We start from the raw sequence: 20,362 nt of genomic DNA on the forward strand, positions 1-20,362 counted from the left end.
TACCTCCATGCTAACAAAAGGAAAGGAGTGTATGTGGGCAGGTATAGGGTCACGAAACAGGGATGGGCCAGAAACCATGCCTAAACCACCTCTGCATGGTGGAACCGGACACTGTCCCACACAATGACATAGGTGACCCCTTCACCTTGACAGGCCTGCTCAATTTATCTAAGAAACACAATGAGGTGTGCAGTGTTGTAGGATCCAAGTAATGACTTACGTCCTCCACACCATCGTCAGAGATAGCTGCACACATGGAGATGTTTCACCACGTTGTCCAGACACTTGGACGGTCTCCCGTTGGCTGATGAGGTTCCGGCCATGGTGTCGAGTTTTGACCAGATTGAAGTCCGCTTCATCAACAAAGATACACCTGTGATGGTTCACAGCAGCATCAAACACCATCACCCTCTAAAAACATAGTTTGGTTAGTTATTTTTACAGTATAGTTCCAGTATGATATTGTGAAGTATCATGTGCATTAATAGTAACAGTAATACAGTGTATAGTGCTGTACCTGAACATACTTGGTTTGCAGTTGTTTCACCCAGTCGTTGTTTCTCTCAAAAGGTACCAGGTAAATGTGTTTCATAGATACCTGGTGCCTCTTCAAAAGGCGTTGATTGTTGGTAGGCTGATGGATGCCACATCGGCAAGGGTGTCATCGTTCTCCTCAATGGCCTGCTTTATTTCTGACAGCTGTGTGCCATTCCTGGCCCTCACCATTTCCACCACTGCCCACTCCTGCTGGTCGGTCAGCACACGGCCACGGGGTCTTCTGTCAATTCTGAGGGTAGAACTGTCACACCCTGATCGGTTTCACATGTCTTTGCGGTTGTCTCCACCCCCCTCCAGGTGTCACCCATTTTTTAAAATTTATTTATTTCACCTTTATTTAACCAGGTAGGCAAGTTGAGAACAAGTTCTCATTTACAATTGCGACCTGGCCAAGATAAAGCAAAGCAGTTCGACAACATACAAAAACACAGAGTTACACATGGAGTAAAACAACATACAATCAATGATGCAGTAGAAAAAAAAAAAAAAAAAAAAAAAAATTCCCCATTATCTCCTGTGCATTTATACCTATACCTGTTTGTCTGTTGCCAGTTCATCTTGTCTCATCAAGCCTACCAGCATGCTTTTCGTACTCCTGTTTTCTTGAGCACGTTTTCTAGTTATCCAGGTTTTGATCATTCTGCCTGTCCTGAGTCTGCCCGCTGTTCTGTACCTTTTTACACTGCCCTAGATTACTGTCCTCTGCCTGCCCTGACCCTGAGACTGTCTGCCGCTCTGTACCTTACGTACTCTGCCCTGGACTACCGACCTCTGCCTGCCCTGACCCTGAGACTGTCTGCCGCTCTGTACCTTACGTACTCTGCCCTAGATTACTGTCCTCTGCCTGCCCTGACCCTGAGACTGTCTGCCGCTCTGTACTTTACGTACTCTGCCCTAGATTACTGTCCTCTGCCTGCCCTGACCCTGAGACTGTCTGCCGCTCTGTACCTTACGTACTCTGCCCTAGATTACTGTCCTCTGCCTGCCCTGACCCTGAGACTGTCTGCCGCTCTGTACCTTACGTACTCTGCCCTAGATTACTGTTCTCTGCCTGCCCTGACCCTGAGACTGTCTGCCGCTCTGTACCTTACGTACTCTGCCCTGGACTACTGACCTCTGCCTGCCTATGACCTGTCGTTTGCCTGCCCCGTCTGCATCTGGGTCTTATCCTGAGTCATGATAAGAACAGAGTATAATGTCAATAGATCATACTGTAAGAACAATAACATGTTTTGTGAATTTACATTCATTACAATATGTAATTTACTTTAAATGTAATGGTAAAAGCATAGTGCATATCCTAGAGATTTACAGTTTTTTGGGGCGAAATGTTCTCATGATCTAATTGACAGCCTCTGCCATGGTAAGGCCTCTGTTTACCACATGGTCAACGACGATGGCCTGGATTTCATTAGACACAGTTCCCTGCCGTGTGCCTCCGTCTCTGATGTCCACCTCTTTGATGGGGCCCATGCCCACCTCTCTGAAGGGCCCCTTGTCCATGAGCTCTTTGATTTCTTCCTCTCCCTTGCTGTCTATCTGCACCATGTTAAAAGAAATTGCAAGTGTTCACACACACCCTTTTATATGGTGACCAATTGTCGTTACCACAATGTGAATCAATGATCAATAACCAGTAGTCATTATGTATGGTTGTCATGTATCATACATGTCATCTACATGTTTATACTATACATTTCTGTAGTTCTCAAAATCCATATATGGTAGACAAACCAGTTTAAGAGCTATAGGTTTACCAAACGGTTAAGTGATTAACCATTAAGTGCAGTTGGGTTAAGTGATGGTCAAATATATTTTTAAAAATGAGAAGAGAATCATATGAAAAGTCTTACTTTATATAAAAGATGAAACACTGATTAGGTTTGGTGAGTGTGATTTTGTGTGTGATTTTGTGTGTCGTACTTAGTCATTTGAAAATGTGCTTAAAGTTTTGAAAAAACAGCCTTTTTGGTGATCTGTTTTGAGTTTAGTATTAGGAGTTCTGAGATTTTACCACATACTTGTGAAAACAGGACCAAAGCGATAAAAACAACAACTGTAATTTGAGTGTCCCGGATTTACATTTACTATGTAGCGTCTAGTCTATGAGACATGAAAAACATCTTCCAACTTGTTCAAATGTTCATTTGTTTAGACAATACTGTGTGTTTTGGTAAGATGGATTTGAATGGAATCTTTATATCATTCAACAAACTTTGATGTTGAGTTAAAAACAATAAGAAACCGTGTGAGGAAAACATGTAAAGCACCTGTCAGGTCCACAAGGTGCAGGTGCTTCACATGGTTTCTTCATACGGTTTCTTATTGTTTTTAACAACATCAACGTTTGTTGAATGATATGAAGATTCCATTTGAAATATGATATGATCAAACTTAACTTGTTTCTCAAATGCCTTTCAAGTGTCTTGAGCTGAGACTTACAAAGCAGTACTGGACAAATGATATTTTGACTAATAGCCGAATTGCACCATTGTGTGGACAAAGGTGATTTTGAAGCAGATATAGTTTGGGCATTATGGCGACCGTTGCTGGAGATACAGATGAAGTGCCCCCTTGTGGACCTTTATAGTCAACACAACATTTTCCAATCAGACAATATCTATCAACCCAACAAAATACAATCCAGGCCCTACAAATGTCACAATTCTTAGATACTAATATATGGGTTTCTCAGAAATAATGATACAACCCAATATGACCAAACAATGTACATTTTTAATAATGATTTTGCCATACAAAACATTGGTGCAAAAATCTTCAGAAAATACAAAGACAAGGCCTCTTGGTAAATCGAATATTATGCATGTAAACCTTTCTGATGAATACACTGTAATCTAAAAATGCTGTTTGAAAATGACTGTCCAAGAAAAAGAAACTGATCTAACATAAAACTTTTTAACAAAATAAAAACAGCACAAGATTGATATTTTGCTCAAGACAAAATAGCCAGTCCCAAGGTTCACAGTCTTGTGTTTAAGTGGTTTTGAACTGATATATACACACACTTAAATTCATATAACATCAGAGGATACCTGTATAAAACTCCAGATACCTAGGTAGGTAGAACTGCTTTAGAGAAAGAAAGATATGTGGAATAAAAAAAGAAAAAAGAGCGTAACCTAAAGGGACAGTACCTCTGGACACGAACTGATACATCTTACAAATGTCCAGGATAGTAGTACCCAAATTAACACGGTCATCATACTTCACTTTGTACCCTGATAAAAAAAGAAGGATGTGCTTAACATGACAGAGATGTGTATTATACCAAAGTAAGTATGGAAGAGATGTGTATTATACCAAAGTAAGTATGGAAGAGATGTGTATTATACCAAAGTAAGTATGGAAGAGATGTGTATTATACCAAAGTAAGTATGGAAGAGATGTGTATTATGCCAAAGTAAGTATGGAAGAGATGTGTATTATACCAAAGTAAGTATGGAAGAGATGTGTATTATACCAAAGTAAGTATGGAAGAGATGTGTATTATGCCAAAGTAAGTATGGAAGAGATGTGTATTATACCAAAGTAAGTATGGAAGAGATGTGTATTAATCCAAAGTAAGTATGGAAGAGATGTGTATTATACCAAAGTAAGTATGGAGGAGATGTGTATTATGCCAAAGTAAGTATGGAAGAGATGTGTATTATACCAAAGTAAGTATGGAGGAGATGTGTATTATACCAAAGTAAGCATGGAAGAGATGTGTATTATACCAAAGTAAGTATGGAAGAGATGTGTATTATACCAAAGTAAGCATGGAAGAGATGTGTATTATACCAAAGTAAGTATGGAAGAGATGTGTATTAATCCAAAGTAAGTATGGAGGAGATGTGTATTATACCAAAGTAAGTATGGAGGAGATGTGTATTATACCAAAGTAAGTATGGAAGAGATGTGTATTATACCAAAGTAAGCATGGAAGGCAAGAGCTACCGAGGATTGTGCTCTTTCTGTACATGCAGACAGTGAGTCTTTGTACTAAGTAGTTGCATAGCAACAAACACTTTAAAGTGAGCTGAAATATACTGTATTGTAGCTGCTTAATACAGATTCATACCTGTATTTTATCATTCCTTCACCCTACTGTCAGACATTATTGTTAGATTGATTGCTTTGAGAAAGAAGTTGGGATGAACACACATGTATCAGTACTATTTCTTCATATCATAACAACAGCAATAAATGAATAGATCAAAGACTGCATAGCCAATGTAAGAGCCATATTGCATAGCTGATCTATTGTAAGAGGATGATAGAGGGGAGGAGAGACATGCTCACAGATTGGAGAGAGAAGTATTGCTGGTTAAACACTCGTCTGATTCAGTCCTAGTACCTATATATCAGTGAAATATGAATTGATAGAACCCTGTATTGAGAAGAGAGTCTAGTGGACACACATAACTGTGGAGACTGTGGAGGCACATAACTGTGGAGGCACATAACTGTGGAGAGTGATGCAGAGGGTATGAGTGCTATGTTATTGCATAAGGTTGTGTAGGACAGGCCTCATCCAGTCCAACAACACCACACCCTACTGCAGAACATGGCCCCTCCAGTCCAACAACACCACACCCTACTGCAGAACTTGGCCCCTCCAGTCCAACAACACCACACCCTACTGCAGAACTTGGCCCCTCCAGTCCAACAACACCACACCCTACTGCAGAACTTGGCCCCTCCAGTCCAACAACACCACACCCTACTGTAGAACGTGGCCCCTCCAGTCCAACAACACCACACCCTACTGCAGAACAGCCCTCAAGTGCTCCAGAAAATCAATAAGTGCCTGATTCAGAGTTTTCTAAGAGTTAGTCCAGGCAGGTAGAGTAGATTCATTAAGAGTCTATCCAGGCAGGTAGAGTAGATTCATTAAGAGTCTATCCAGGCAGGTAGGGTAGATTCATTAAGAGTCTATCCAGGCAGGTAGAGTAGATTCATTAAGAGTCTATCCAGGCAAGTAGAGTACATTCATTAAGAGTATATCCAGGCATGTAGAGTAGATTCATTAAGAGTCTATCCAGGCAGGTAGAGTAGATTCATTAAGAGTCTATCCAGGCAGGTAGAGTAGATTCATTAAGAGTCTATCCAGGTAGGTAGAGTAGATTCATTAAGAGTCTATCCAGGCATGTAGAGTAGATTCATTAAGAGTCTATCCAGGCAGGTAGAGTGGCTTCATTAAGAGTCTATACAGGCAGGTAGAGTAGATTCATTAAGAGTCTATCCAGGCAGGTAGAGTAGATTCATTAAGAGTCTATCCAGGCAGGTAGAGTAGATTCATTAAGAGTCTATCCAGGCAAGTAGAGTAGATTCATTAAGAGTATATCCAGGCATGTAGAGTAGATTCATTAAGAGTCTATCCAGGCAGGTAGAGTAGATTCATTAAGAGTCTATCCAGGCAGGTAGAGTAGATTCATTAAGAGTCTATCCAGGCAGGTAGAGTAGATTCATTAAGAGTCTATCCAGGTAGGTAGAGTAGATTCATTAAGAGTCTATCCAGGCAGGTAGAGTAGATTCATTAAGAGTCTATCCAGGCAGGTAGAGTAGATTCATTAAGAGTCTATCCAGGCATGTAGAGTAGATTCATTAAGAGTCTATCCAGGCAGGTAGAGTGGCTTCATTAAGAGTCTATACAGGCAGGTAGAGTAGATTCATTAAGAGTCTATCCAGGCAGGTAGAGTAGATTCATTAAGAGTCTATCCAGGCAGGTAGAGTAGATTCATTAAGAGTCTATCCAGGCAGGTAGAGTAGCTTCATTAAGAGTCTATCCAGGTAGGTAGAGTAGATTCATTAAGAGTCTATCCAGGCAGGTAGAGTAGATTCATTAAGAGTCTATCCAGGCAGGTAGAGTAGATTCAGTAAGAGTCTATCCAGGCAGGTAGAGTAGATTCATTAAGAGTCTATCCAGGCAGGTAGAGTAGCTTCATTAAGAGTCTATCCAGGCAGGTAGAGTAGATTCATTAAGAGTCTATCCAGGCAGGTAGAGTAGATTCAGTAAGAGTCTATCCAGGCAGGTAGAGTAGATTCATTAAGAGTCTATCCAGGCAGGTAGAGTAGCTTCATTAAGAGTCTATCCAGGCAGGTAGAGTAGCTTCATTAAGAGTCTATCCAGGCAGGTAGGGTAGATTCATTAAGAGTCTATCCAGGCAGGTAGAGTAGATTCATTAAGAGTCTATCCAGGCAGGTAGAGTAGCTTCATTAAGAGTCTATCCAGGCAGGTAGAGTAGATTCATTAAGAGTCTATCCAGGCAGGTAGGGTAGATTCATTAAGAGTCTATCCAGGCAGGTAGAGTAGATTCATTAAGAGTCTATCCAGGCAGGTAGAGTAGATTCATTAAGAGTCTATCCAGGCAGGTAGGGTGGATTCATTAAGAGTCTATCCAGGCAGGTAGAGTAGATTCATTAAGAGTCTATCCAGGCAGGTAGGGTAGATTCATTAAGAATCTATCCAGGCAGGTAGAGTAGATTCATTAAGAGTCTATCCAGGCAGGTAGGGTAGATTCATTAAGAGTCTATCCAGGCAGGTAGAGTAGCTTCATTAAGAGTCTATCCAGGCAGGTAGGGTAGATTCATTAAGAGTCTATCCAGGCAGGTAGGGTAGATTCATTAAGAGTCTATCCAGGCAGGTAGAGTAGATTCATTAAGAGTCTATCCAGGCAGGTAGAGTAGATTCATTAAGAGTCTATCCAGGCAGGTAGAGTAGATTCATTAAGAGTCTATCCAGGCAGGTAGAGTAGATTCATTAAGAATCTATCCAGGCAGGTAGAGTAGATTCATTAAGAATCTATCCAGGCTGTTTGAGTTTCAGAATAGGAGGCAGGCCACGACTTCTAGCTCTCTTATTAAAAAAAAGTTATTTGAATATAAATCTTTGCATCTCATTCATTCGGGATTTACGTACATGTATTTACAAGTAGAGTAAAAAGTTGAAACAATAATTATAATAATGTTCTTACAAAAACAAACAAAACAGGTAAAAGGAAACAAAGCATCAAATCAACCAGATGAGATATTATATAGTCCAGGTCTGTAGTCTATTTACACGTCAGCGGTGATGATCGAATCGCTGTACATGAGTCTGTTGGCGTCGGCCAGCAGTGCGGACGTCTGCGAGGGGTCCATCTGTTGCAAAGCCTTCTGGGACATGTGTCCATACACCTGCATGGTCCCGCCCCCTGGCAGGGCGGATATCGCCACGCAGTGTGACAGCAGTGGCGTGTTCGCATCGTGATTAGACCCCGTGGACGGCAAGCTGGCCACATGACCGGTGCTGGTGGAGCCGCTAGCACTGCTGGGAGATCTGCTCTTGGGTGGAGGGAGGTGTTGCACCACCCTGGGGGGGCCCTGGGCCTGGAAGTGGGCTGCAGGGAAGGCAGCATAGCCTGGGGGGATGGGGTAGCCGTTGACAGGAATGAAGCATTGGTGTTGGTGCTGGTTCTGGGCCATGGGTGCTCCATGGGCCATAGGGGTCCAGCCTGCCATTTGGTGGCCCGGATGACCTGGCGCGGGTATCCCTTGGGCTGGGTAGAGGTAGCCTGCAGCGGCGGCGTAGCGTGGGTTGCTGAGGTTACTGACAGGACTAGCACTCAACGAGGTGGTCTGGGTGGTGGCGTTGCCCCCGCCTCCTGATGGAGTACTAGAACTGGCGTGGGATGACAGCCCCTCCCAGGCCCGGAGACGACAGTGGATATCCTTAAACCGCGGACGCCTCGCTGGGCCCTCCTGCCAGCACTCTGTCATCAGGCTGAAGACCCTGGGTGGGCAGTCCTCTGGGCAGGGCAGCAGCTGGCGTTTCCTCACCATCTCCATGACCTCCTGGTTGCTGAAGCCGTAGTAGGGCTGCAGGCCGTAGCTGAAGATCTCCCACAGCACCACGCCAAACGCCCAGATGTCTGACTCCGATGTGAACTTCCCATAGGCCATGGACTCAGGAGGCATCCATCGGATCGGGAGTAAAGCCTTGGGCTGGACCCTGGAATAATATTTTTCAAAACACCCAAATTTACTTTATTTACTAAAATCCGCAAGATTAATACAAATCAGCAGGAACATCAAATCACACACAGCAATGACAAACTATCAAGTTAACTAAATAAGGAAATATGCATTGAATCCACTGACTGTAAGACGCTCTTTGTAAGGTTGCTAAATTACTCAAATGTAAACATGCCTGTAGTAGGTGTACAGGGTTAGGTCTAGGTTTTTTTTATTTTTACCTTTATTTAACTAGGCAAGTCAGTTAAGAACAAATTATTTTTTCAATGACAGCCTAAGAACAGGGGCTGCCTTGTTCAGGGGCAGAATGACAGATTTGCACCTTGTCAGCTCGTGGATTCGAACTTGCAACCTTTCGGTTACTAGCCCAACGCTCTAACCACAAGGCTACCCTGCCGCCCGGTTAGGGTCAGGTCTAGGGTTAGGGAGACAGGGTTAGGGTTAGGGTCATGTCTAGGGTTAGCATCAGGTCTAGGGTTAGGGTCAGGTCAAGGGTTAGGGTCAGGTCAAGGGTTAGGGTGAGGTCTAGGTTTAGGGTCAAGTCTAGGGTTAGGGTCAGGTCTAGGGTTTAGGGTCAGGTCTAGGGTTAGGGTTAGGGTCAGGTCTAGGGTTAGCAACAGGTCTAGGGTTAGGGTCAGGTCTAGGGTTAGGGTCAGGTCTAGAGTTAGGGTCAGGTCAAGGGTTAGGGAGACAGGGTTAGAGTCAGGTCAAGGGTTAGGGTCAGGTCTAGGGTTAGGGTCAGGTCTAGCATTAGGGTCAGGTCTAGGGTTAAGGTTAGGGTCAGGTCTAGGGTTAAGGTTAGGGAGACAGGGTTAGGGTTAGGGTTAGGGTCAGTTTTAGGGTTAGGGTCAGGGTTAGGGTCAGGTCTAGGGTTAGGGTCAGGTCTAGGGTTAAGGTTAGGGAGACAGGGTTAGGGTTAGGGTCAGGTTTAGGGTCAGGTCTAGAGTTAGGGTCAGGTCAAGGGTTAGGGTCAGGTCTAGAGTTAGGGTCAGGTCTAGGGTTAGGGTCAGGTCAAGGGTTAGGGAGACAGTGTTAGGGTGAGGGTTAGGGTTAGGTCGTTGTTTGGTGGAGCAAACAAAGAGACATACACGCACGCAGGAGAGAGAAGCTATGAACAGTAGACTAAAACGTGATTGTGGGCTTTGTTCCAAGCGGAATATCGTGCGGATAGACCGACATTTCAAGTCTGTCCATGCACTTAAGCCTGCTACTACAGAATGGAAGCGTGCTATGCAATCTAGCCGGCGTTCAACTGAGAGACAGCAGCCCGAATCATGGCAGTGTATGCAGCCTAACAACGGTGTTGCACCGCAGCTGGAGCCCTGGGAGAACCCTGGGTATTTCCAGTGTGTTGAAAGTGAGTTGTCCGTGGAGCAGCAGCTGGTAGACAAGGGTGAGCAGTCCGCGGTGGTGGATCAGCAGCTGTGGGACGAGAGTGAGCAGGCGGCGGCGACTGCGCCGGTGCAGTCAACCAGTCAGATCGGTGGTGAACCATGCTCGGAACCGAGGGAGCAAGGCTGCGTCATGGTGACTTCCACGGAGAGCGAGAGTGATGAAGGCGGCGGTGTGTCCTCCAGAATTGAAGGTTGGAGGAATGGAATTTTGACTGAATATGAACACTTTGCTATTGGTAAAAACCCTTCAGTTAAACGAATTGACAATAGTCGCACCAGTCTATCCAGAGTACGACAATTCCTCCGCTATATGTCAGAGGGCAAGGCCGATGAAGGACTGTGTTCTCTGGATAACTACAGACGTGTGTATGAGTGGTATGGTGAATGTGAAGACCGTTGTTTGGCACCATCCACGTTAAAAATGTACCGAGCTGATGTTCGAAGTTTCCTGAATTATCTTATTCAGTTCCGGCCAAAAGGTCTGCAGGCTAAAGCCAGTGGAATTCGAAAGTTGTTACTCTGCTTGGCAAAGATGGACAGGGATTCGCGGCAGAGCCAGGCAACACACAGGGCAAAATTCCGCAAACGGTGCAGGGACGAGGTGCTCAGCGCTGCGGAGTTAAGCCGGTTTGTTGAGCTAAGTAATCAAGCTATTCCTTCGGTTCTCAGTAGGCTGGAGGTCCGAGCCACCTGCGCTGATAGACGTAGGTTTGCGGCTCTCATGTCCAGCCGGTTGGCCATCTTTAATGGCACTCGACGATCCCCAGTCACCACCTTCAGTGAGAGGGAATTTACTGAAGTAACCCCGGAAAGTGGGGGTTATCAGATGTGCATTTCAAGCCACAAAACGAACTATAGCTTCGGTGAGTGCAGAGTTGTTCTATCTGAGCAGGAATACACTTGGCTTAAACGATTCCATCAGATCAGGCCTAATCTGAGTGGAATCACCTCAGACACAACACTCTTCTTTTTCACGTCCTGCGGTCAACCGTACGGCAATCTCTGTGAGTATGTGGGCCAGATATTTGCAGAGTTTGGCATTGGAAGTAAAGTCACCTTCGGTACAATTCGACGAAGCGTTGCTACATTGAACTTTAATCAAGGCTCGGTTACAGACCGGGGAACTGTGGCTGACCATATGTGTCATTCTCTGGAAACGCAGGCACGGTACTACCGGTACCATGATTTGCCTCGTAACGCCAGCCGAGCGCGGTCACTAATTGAGTGACAAATCAACCCATGATTCACTGATAAATAAAGAACATTTATTTGAAATTCACCCATGTCTTTGTGTGTCATTTGGTCACAGTTGAGAATGTATGGAGGCCTGAGGGTCTGAAATACCAGGGTGTTATGGGGTACCAGGTGCACTGAGCTGAAGAGACAGGCCGAGATAGAGGGCAGGCAGGTGGGCAGGCAGGGTAGAGAGAGTAAGCCTTGGTAACCAGTTCAATCACCAGGTACACATGCTGGACTTAGTGCAATGAGAGAGAAGTATGACTCTGTCATTGAATTGTATTGGGTTACCAGGTGACCTTGGTGGGGGGTGTGGGTCCCCCCTATGGGGTCTCCCTAACCCCCCTATGGTGGTCTCAGAGTGGGCATGTAGGTCTGTATACCCTTTAAAAATGTCACCCCTCCATAAATTGATCTATGGCGCCATCAAGCGACTTTTTAAATGTACTTATCCCACTGACATGGGACAGCAGTGGGGTGCTGAAACATGTGTCCTGGGGGTGGTGATGGCCTTTAAAAGTATTTAAAACCGTTTTTCAAAAATTGTCCTGGTAACCCAGAATAAAACCAGGTGCCCGTTTGGACTTAGTGCAATTTCTGAGAAGAAAAACATAGTCATTTTTCTGAAGATTTTTTGAAAAGCTATATAATTCCCTCTTGCTGTATCTCATTGAGTTGGGCCCTTAGGATGGTGCTCTAAGGGTGGGTATGGAGGTCCATATACCCTCTATAAGTATTTAAAACCGTTTTTCAAAAATTGTCCTGGTAACCCAGAATAAAACCAGGTGCCCGTTTGGACTTAGTGCAATTTCTGAGAAGAAAAACATAGAATATTTTCTGAAGATTTTTTGAAAAGCTATATAATTCCCTCTTGCTGTATCTCATTGAGTTGGGCCCTTAGGATGGTGCTCTAAGGGTGGGTATGGAGGTCCCTATACCCTCTATAAGTATTTAAAACCGTTTTTCAAAAATTGTCCTGGTAACCCAGAATAAAACCAGGTGCACGTTTGGACTTAGTCTCTGAAGCGAACTGAAAAGTTGGCACTTTGTAACTTTTTTGACCAAAATCTGAAATTTTCAAATAATGATTAAAAATACTTCCTGAGGGGCTAGAGGTCCCAAATTTTGGCTCATACCCTCTCTCGTGATGGGCAACAATTAGCCCCGGGGTAGAAAATTTCGCTTCCATAGGAACATATTTTTTCGGTAAACGGAACTTTTTTTCGCAAACTTAAAACTCGATTTTCTATTATAAATTGTTATGGAAAAACGGTTTAAATTAGATGGAAATGTTCGTCTACGTGTGCCCTTTCGTGCAAAAAAAACCCCATCCTGATTGGAGTTGTACTTTTCGATTTATTCAAGTTTAAAGTGTCCTACCGTGACATCGGGAATAGCCTTGAAACTGTGTGAGTGACAGTTATTTTTACACACTCGTGGCCGTGTGGGGCAGACAGGTACCGGCGCGATTTGAGAAACCTGGTTTTTGACAACTGGAGAACCACATTCCGTCGGCGACCCATAGGTGGTTGCTACTCTGGCCGAATAGGGAGTGCTTTATGGACACTTTTGAGGGTTACAAGCCCCTCGGAACCATGGTAGTTCGGTCCTTATCCCTTCGGCGACCGATTGATGATTACTACTCATGCCGAATAGGGAGAGCTTTATGGACACTTTTGAGGGTTACAAGCCCCTCGGAACCATGGTAGTTCGGTCCTTATCCCTTCGGCGACCGATTGATGATTACTACTCATGCCGAATAGGGAGAGCTTTATGGACACTTTTGAGGGTTACAAGCCCCTCGGAACCATGGTAGTTCGGTCCTTATCCCTTCGGCGACCGATTGATGATTACTACTCTGGCCGAATAGGGAGAGCTTTATGGACACTTTTGAGGGTTACAAGCCCCTCGGAACCATGGTAGTTCGGTCCTTATCCCTTCGGCGACCGATTGATGATTACTACTCTGGCCGAATAGGGAGTGATTTATGGACATTTTTGAGGGTTGCTTGTCCCTCATAACCATGGTTCCTTTGGTTCATATCCCTTCTGCGCCTGATTGGTCGTTACTACTCAGGCCGAATAGGGAGTGCTTTATGGACACTTTTGAGGGTTACAAGCCCCTCAGAACCGTGGGTACTTTGGACCATATCCCTCCGGCGCCCGATTGGTCCTAAGTATTGATCCGATTTTCCCAGCTTGGTGGTGGGAGGATATTGAGCTCTGTCCTGGACAGGTGGTCTATCCCAGCTATCACCTTGTGGGTTTGGGTCCTCCATGACCATGGTTCTTGTCCCATGAATGTGTCCGTCCCTAGCTTCCAACACGTTGCGTATCCATGGTTGTCCTCTGTTGTCGAGCCTGTTTTACATCTTCTGACCGATTTGCAATCTGTTTCCACCTGGGAGGGCCCCTGTCGGCCGGCCATTGGTCGGTGTTCAGACGGACGGTTCCTCCCGCCCCACGTGGAATTGCCTCTATCGGGGGAGCCCCTGTCGGAGACGGTTATCCCCGTCTTAATGTCAAGCTTCAGCCGCGCTCCGTTCGTGCGAGATCTAGCTGGCCCGTCTGTCTCAGTGGCCCTACATTGGTGGGGAGTGGACTACCCAGGTAGCGATGCCTGCGGATGACGTTCACCCATACCGTACCGGCGCCAGAAACACATGTATTTCTCAAACCCTGTCTTTTATCCACGTTGATGGCGTTCCGAATTAACCCTCCAGCTAAGACAAGATACCTGATTAAGCGGTGCCCCGGCACCTGTGGCTCCGGCCACGGGCAGTTCAGGGCCTCCCGCTGGGCGCACGGTGGATTGACCTAGGGCCTCCTCCCCTCACGGGATAGGAGTGGTCCCTGGCTGTTCTCCGCTTAGTGTGCCCGGGTACAACCTCTATGTTGTGAGTGGCTACCTGGTTGATCCTGCCAGTATCATATGCTTGTCTCAAAGATTAAGCCATGCAAGTCTAAGTACACACGGCCGGTACAGTGAAACTGCGAATGGCTCATTAAATCAGTTATGGGTTCGATTCCGGAGAGGGATCCTGAGAAATGGCTACCACATCCAAGGAAGGCAGCAGGGGTGCAAATTACCCACTCCCGACACAAACCAAACTCTGCTGTGGGTCGGGTAGGGTAGGGGGCTCACGCCTCCCGCCTCTCCCTTCCCTCGGCGCGGGTGAACTGGTCCTAGCCCGGTTCCCCGCAGTTCCTTTTTGCCTGGGATGCGCCCGACTGGCTCCATCCCCTTTCCCCGTTAGGCACGGCTAGATGACGCACCGATGGGTGGGTGTGTAGGCCGCTACCGAGGGGGACTGGGGGTGTCCGGTGAACCGGGACTTCCCGAAATGGTCTCACATTTTTAAGCGGCTTGAGTATCACCCAGTATCCTCGCGCGGCACTGGGAACCCAGTCAACCGCTCTGCGCCCCGGCGCAGGCGGGGGTTTAATGTCTCCCCGGCCCCACCGGCGCTTCGGCGACGGCGGCAGAGGAGCACCCGGAGGCCCCCATAAAGTTAAACCTACCTGTCTTTGAACTATGACCTCTCGCTCTGGCGAAGGGCGGAGGAAAGGAGGGCAACCTCCCCAACTCCCAACCCTTGAAACACGGACCAAGGAGACTAACGCACGCGCAAGTCAGAGTGTTTTCTCCGACACACCCCGTGGCGCAATGAAAGTGAGGGCCGGCGCGCGCTGGCTGAGGTGGGATCCCGGCCCTACGGGGTTGGGCGCACCACCGGCCCGTCTCGCCCGCTCTGTCGGGGAGGTGGAGCGTGAGCGTGTGCGATAGGACCCGAAAGATGATGAACTATGCCTGGGCGGTCCTGACGTGCAAATCGGTTGTCCGATCACCGCGGTGAGCACGGAAGCTGGGCGGGAAACCCGAGAGAGGGGCCCAAGCCCTGGAAAGAGTTGCAGTTCCGGCGGCGTCCGGTGAGCTCTTGCTGGCCCTTGAAAATCCGTAAGAGAGGGTGTAAATCTCACGTCGGGCCGTACCCATATCCGCAGCAGGTCTCCAAGGGCAACATCCTCTGGCATGTTAGAACAATGCATGTTAAGGAAAGTTGATGAGTCAGATCCGTAACTTCGGGGTAAAGATTGGTTCTAAGGGCAGGGCTGGGTAGGTCGGGCTAGGGTGTGAAATGAGGCTGGGCTCGATTCATGCCGATCTCCCCAGAAAGATGCTCGTCGGCCCCAGTAACAAGGGGTAAGGGATCTCCGGCGGGTATGTAGCCTTCGAACCAAGCTTTTTTGGGACAGAAGGCGTCTTCCTCCACCTCCCCCGTTATATCTAATTGGTTACCAGGTGCACAGAGAAGGGCCAGGAGGCAGAGTCCGGAGGCCCAGAGAGAGAGTGGGCAAGCAGACTAAAGAAGGTGGGTACCCGGGTGCAAAGTACCACCAGCACCTGGTAATCCTGGTGTGGACTTAGTCTCTGAGTGGTAAGCTGCAGGGTGACCAGGTGCACGAAGGCCGTTTTGGATAACCAGGTGCACGCGGTTCGTAACAGCGGGGCTATATGCTTTAGTGTCCGAGGAAGGGTGCTTAAGAGTGGGTGCCCTGGTTCGGATGGTGGTGGGTGCCCTGGTTCGGATGGTGGTGGGTGCCCTGGTTCGGATGGTGGTGGGTGCCCTGGTTCGGATGGTGGTGGGTGCCCTGGTTCGGATGGTGGTGGGTGCCCTGGTTCGGATGGTGGTGGGTGCCCTGGTTCGCATGGTGGTGGGTGCCCTGGTTCGGATGGTGGTGGGTGCCCTGGTTCGCATGGTGGTGGGTGCCCTGGTTCGGATGGTGGTGGGTGCCCTGGTTCGGATGGTGGTGGGTGCCCTGGTTCGGATGGTGGTGGGTGCCCTGGTTCGGATGGTGTAAGAGCTTGTGGTGGGGGGTATCCCCCACTGGAGGTCATGCCCATAGAGAGGGGTGTTCCCCGGAGAGTGGGTGAAGGCTATCACTACCTGGTAACCCAAAATAATACCAGGCCCACAGCTGGACATAGTGCAATTTCTGAGAATTTTTGGACTTAGTCATTTTTCAAGAAAGCTCTGTCACTAACTTACATTGATGTTTAAAATGTCCAGTGGCGCCCTCTTGTGGAACATCCCGGGTGGGGGGTGTGTGAGAGGGGGGTATGGGACCGCCTATGGGGTGCTCCCTATCCGGGCATAGTAGTTTGAGGGAGTAAGCTCTACTCTCATGCCCGGAGAGATGGGTGTTCCCCGGATAGTGAGTGAAGGCCTAGAGGCCTGGAGGTCCGTAGTTCCACTGTCCTTAAGGGGGGCAGAGCAGTCAGCCTCTCTGGAGGTTGGCTGCTCTGTCCCCCTTTTTTTTTGGCCTGGTAACCCAAAATTATACCAGGCCCACAGATCTGGCCAATGCCCAAACACACATAAAAACCCTCATAAATCAGAAATGCTTTATCCCAGTGACATGGGGCTTCAGTATGTATCTCACATAGATAGATATGTTATGTGTGTACCATTTAAAAGTATTTAAAACCATTCTGAATGATTTTGACCTCAAAATAATACAATCACATGATTTGGCCTGGTAACTTAAAAACACATGAAAACCCTCATAAATCAGAAATGCTTTATCCCAGTGACATGGGGCTTCAGTATGTATCTCACATAGATAGATATGTTATGTGTGTACCATTTAAAAGTATTTAAAACCATTCTGAATGATTTTGACCTCAAAATAATACCATCACATGATTTGGCCTGGTAACCTAAAAACACATGAAAACCCTCATAAATCAGAAATGCTTTATCCCAGTGACATGGGGCTTCAGTAGGTATCTCACATAGATAGATATGTTATGTGTGTACCATTTAAAAGTATTTAAAACCATTCTGAATGATTTTGACCTTATTTGAAAGCTCCATAAATTTATCTATGGCGCCATCAAGCGACTTTTTAAATGTACTTATCCCACTGACATGGGACAGCAGTGGGCTGCTGAAACAGGTGTCCTGGGGGTGGTGATGGCCTTTAAAAGTATTTAAAACCTTTTAAAAAAATGGTCCTGGTAACCCAGAATAAAACCAGGTGCCCGTTTGGACTTAGTGCAATTTCTGAGAAGAAAAACATAGAATATTTTCTGAAGATTTTTTGAAAAGCTATATAATTCCCTCTTGCTGTATCTCATTGAGTTGGGCCCTTAGGATGGTGCTCTAAGGGTGGGTATGGAGGTCCCTATACCCTCTATAAGTATTTAAAACCGTTTTTCAAAAATTGTCCTGGTAACCCAGAATAAAACCAGGTGCACGTTTGGACTTAGTCTCTGAAGCGAACTGAAAAGTTGGCACTTTGTAACTTTTTTGACCAAAATCTGAAATTTTCAAATAATGATTAAAAATACTTCCTGAGGGGCTAGAGGTCCCAAATTTTGGCTCATACCCTCTCTCGTGATGGGCAACAATTAGCCCCGGGTTAGAAAATTTCGCTTCCATAGGAACCTATTTTTTCGGTAAACGGAACTTTTTTTCGCAAACTTAAAACTCGATTTTCTATTATAAATTGTTATGGAAAAACGGTTTAAATTAGATGGAAATGTTCGTCTACGTGTGCCCTTTCGTGCAAAAAAACCCCCATCCTGATTGGAGTTGTACTTTTCGATTTATTCAAGTTTAAAGTGTCCTACCGTGACATCGGGAATAGCCTTGAAACTGTGTGAGTGAGAGTTATTTTTACACACTCGTGGCCGTGTGGGGCAGACAGGTACCGGCGCGATTTGAGAAACCTGGTTTTTGACAACTGGAGAACCACATTCCGTCGGCGACCCATAGGTGGTTGCTACTCTGGCCGAATAGGGAGTGCTTTATGGACACTTTTGAGGGTTACAAGCCCCTCGGAACCATGGTAGTTCGGTCCTTATCCCTTCGGCGACCGATTGATGATTACTACTCATGCCGAATAGGGAGAGCTTTATGGACACTTTTGAGGGTTACAAGCCCCTCGGAACCATGGTAGTTCGGTCCTTATCCCTTCGGCGACCGATTGATGATTACTACTCATGCCGAATAGGGAGAGCTTTATGGACACTTTTGAGGGTTACAAGCCCCTCGGAACCATGGTAGTTCGGTCCTTATCCCTTCGGCGACCGATTGATGATTACTACTCATGCCGAATAGGGAGAGCTTTATGGACACTTTTGAGGGTTACAAGCCCCTCAGAACCGTGGGTACTTTGGACCATATCCCTTCCGCGCCTGCCCTAAGGATTTGGGCCGTCAAAGGGCATGGGTTTGGGCCTTCAAGGGCAGTACACTAATCTCTGAATCCGTATCAGAGTGCCTCTTTTCAGGCATATTGACAAGTGTGTATAGCCCTGGAAGCCTATGAAAGTACCAGGGCATGGCTGTCTGGCCTTGGCATTATGCCCTAAGGATTTGGGCCGTCAAAGGGCATTAGGGCCTATGGGTTTGGGCCTTCAAGGGCAGTACACTAATCTCTGAATCCGTATCAGAGTGCCTCTTTTCAGGCATATTGACAAGTGTGTATAGCCCTGGAAGCCTATGAAAGTAAAGGATTTGGGCCGTCAAAGGGCATTTGGGCCGTCAAAGGGCATTAGGGCCTTGGGTCTTTAGGTTCCCAGGCTCTCGGTGGAAAAAAACGGTGTGATCCCCAGCGGGGCTCGAACACCGATCGTCAGATCATAAGCCACAGCCGCTACCCCCATGGCCAACTGGGCTTTGACGAACAAAGAGGCCCTGGTAGCCTATGAAAGTACCAGGGCATGGCTGTCTGGCCTTGGCATTATGCCCTAAGGATTTGGGCCGTCAAAGGGCATTAGGGCCTATGGGTTTGGGCCTTCAAGGGCAGTACACTAATCTCTGAATCCGTATCAGAGTGCCTCTTTTCAGGCATATTGACAAGTGTGTATAGCCCTGGAAGCCTATGAAAGTACCAGGGCATGGCTGTCTGGCCTTGGCATTATGCCCTAAGGATTTGGGCCGTCAAAGGGCATTTGGGCCGTCAAAGGGCATTAGGGCCGTCAAAGGGCATTAGGGCCTTGGGTCTTTAGGTTCCCAGGCTCTCGGTGGAAAAAAACGGTGTGATCCCCAGCGGGGCTCGAACACCGATCGTCAGATCGTAAGCCACAGCCGCTACCCCCATGGCCAACTGGGCTTTGACGAACAAAGAGGCAACGAGGTGATCTTTATGGTCAAATTTCCAATCAGTCCAATTGGTCTGATATTGGCCCACACCTGGGGCTCATTAAGCCCTAGTTAGGGTCAGGTCTAGGGTTAGGGTCAGGTCTAGGGTTAGAGTCAGGTCTAAGGTTAGGGTCAGGTCTAGGGTTAGGGTCAGGTTTAGGGTTAGGGTCAGGGTTAGGGTTAGGGTTAGGGTTAGGGTTAGGGTTAGGGTCAGGTCAAGGGTTAGGGTCAGGTCTAGGGTTAGGGTCACGTCTAGGGTTAGGGTTAGGGTCATGTCTAGTGTTAGGGTCAGGTCAAAGGTTAGGGTCAGGTCTAGAGTTAGGGTCAGGTCTAGGGTTAGAGTCAGGTCAAGGGTTAGGGTTAGGTCTAGGGTCAGGTCTAGGGTTAGGGAGACAGTGAGCCATGTACAGTACCTGTAGTAGTCGGAAGCATAGATCTCTCGGGACAGACCCAGGTCAGATATCTTGACATGAAGCCGTTCCCCCACTAGGATGTTACGGGCTGCCAGGTCCTTATGGATGAAGGAGTGACTGGCCAGGTATTCCATACCAGCAGCCACCTGGAATAGAGTAAAGTAGAATACATACTTTAATGTGCATTAAGGTTCTATTTCTATCTCAACCCATACAGTAGTTATGGTAGCTACCTGGATGGCCAGGTGCAGGAAGTCTCCGTGGTCCAGGATGGACTTGATGGTCCCGTCCTCATCACTACTACAGCCCACATCAGAGTGAGGAGAACGCATTATGAGGAACTCATGGAGGTCCCCCTGGTTCAGGAATTCAAACAGCATGCAGACAGGCTGCTCCTGTGTCACTACCCCCAAAAGACACACCACATTGTGATGGTGCAGCTCAGCCATGACTGATGCCTCCTAGATATAGATAGATAAGTAGATAGGTACTTTAAAAATCTCTGAGGGGAAATTTCATGTCAAATGTCAAACAGCAGCCGACAAAACAACAGATGTAACATCAGACGAAAAACAGAATACCAAAAACAATAAA

At 46.8% G+C, this 20,362-nt stretch overlaps 1 protein-coding gene across 1 annotated transcript; it reads right to left on the bottom strand.

Moving 5' to 3' along the window:
• Positions 1–3,272: 3,272 nt before the first annotated feature.
• LOC145858586 (inactive tyrosine-protein kinase transmembrane receptor ROR1) lies at positions 3,273–20,274 on the bottom strand. Its single transcript, XM_082957031.1, has 3 exons — positions 20,002–20,274; positions 19,769–19,914; positions 3,273–8,551 (listed from the first exon to the last, which is right to left on the bottom strand). The coding sequence occupies exons 1-3, from the start codon at positions 20,215–20,217 to the stop codon at positions 7,618–7,620; spliced, it is 1,296 nt and encodes a 431-aa protein (XP_082813157.1). The 5' UTR covers positions 20,218–20,274; the 3' UTR covers positions 3,273–7,617.
• Positions 20,275–20,362: the final 88 nt, after the last annotated feature.

This window comes from Salmo salar, chromosome 10 (assembly GCF_965601325.2).
Source record: "Salmo salar chromosome 10, fSalSal1, whole genome shotgun sequence".
Taxonomy (NCBI): domain Eukaryota; kingdom Metazoa; phylum Chordata; class Actinopteri; order Salmoniformes; family Salmonidae; genus Salmo; species Salmo salar.

Excerpts from the sequence above, each read along its gene's own strand:
- LOC145858586 (XM_082957031.1), bottom strand. The coding sequence starts at position 20,217 with ATGGCTGAGCTGCACCATCACAATGTGGTGTGTCTTTTGGGGGTAGTG. Across the intron at positions 19,915-20,001 it reads TCCTGCACCTGGCCATCCAG|GTGGCTGCTGGTATGGAATA; the intron begins GTAGCTACCATA and ends ACTCTATTCCAG. Across the intron at positions 8,552-19,768 it reads TATGCTTCCGACTACTACAG|GGTCCAGCCCAAGGCTTTAC; the intron begins GTACTGTACATG and ends ATATTATTCCAG.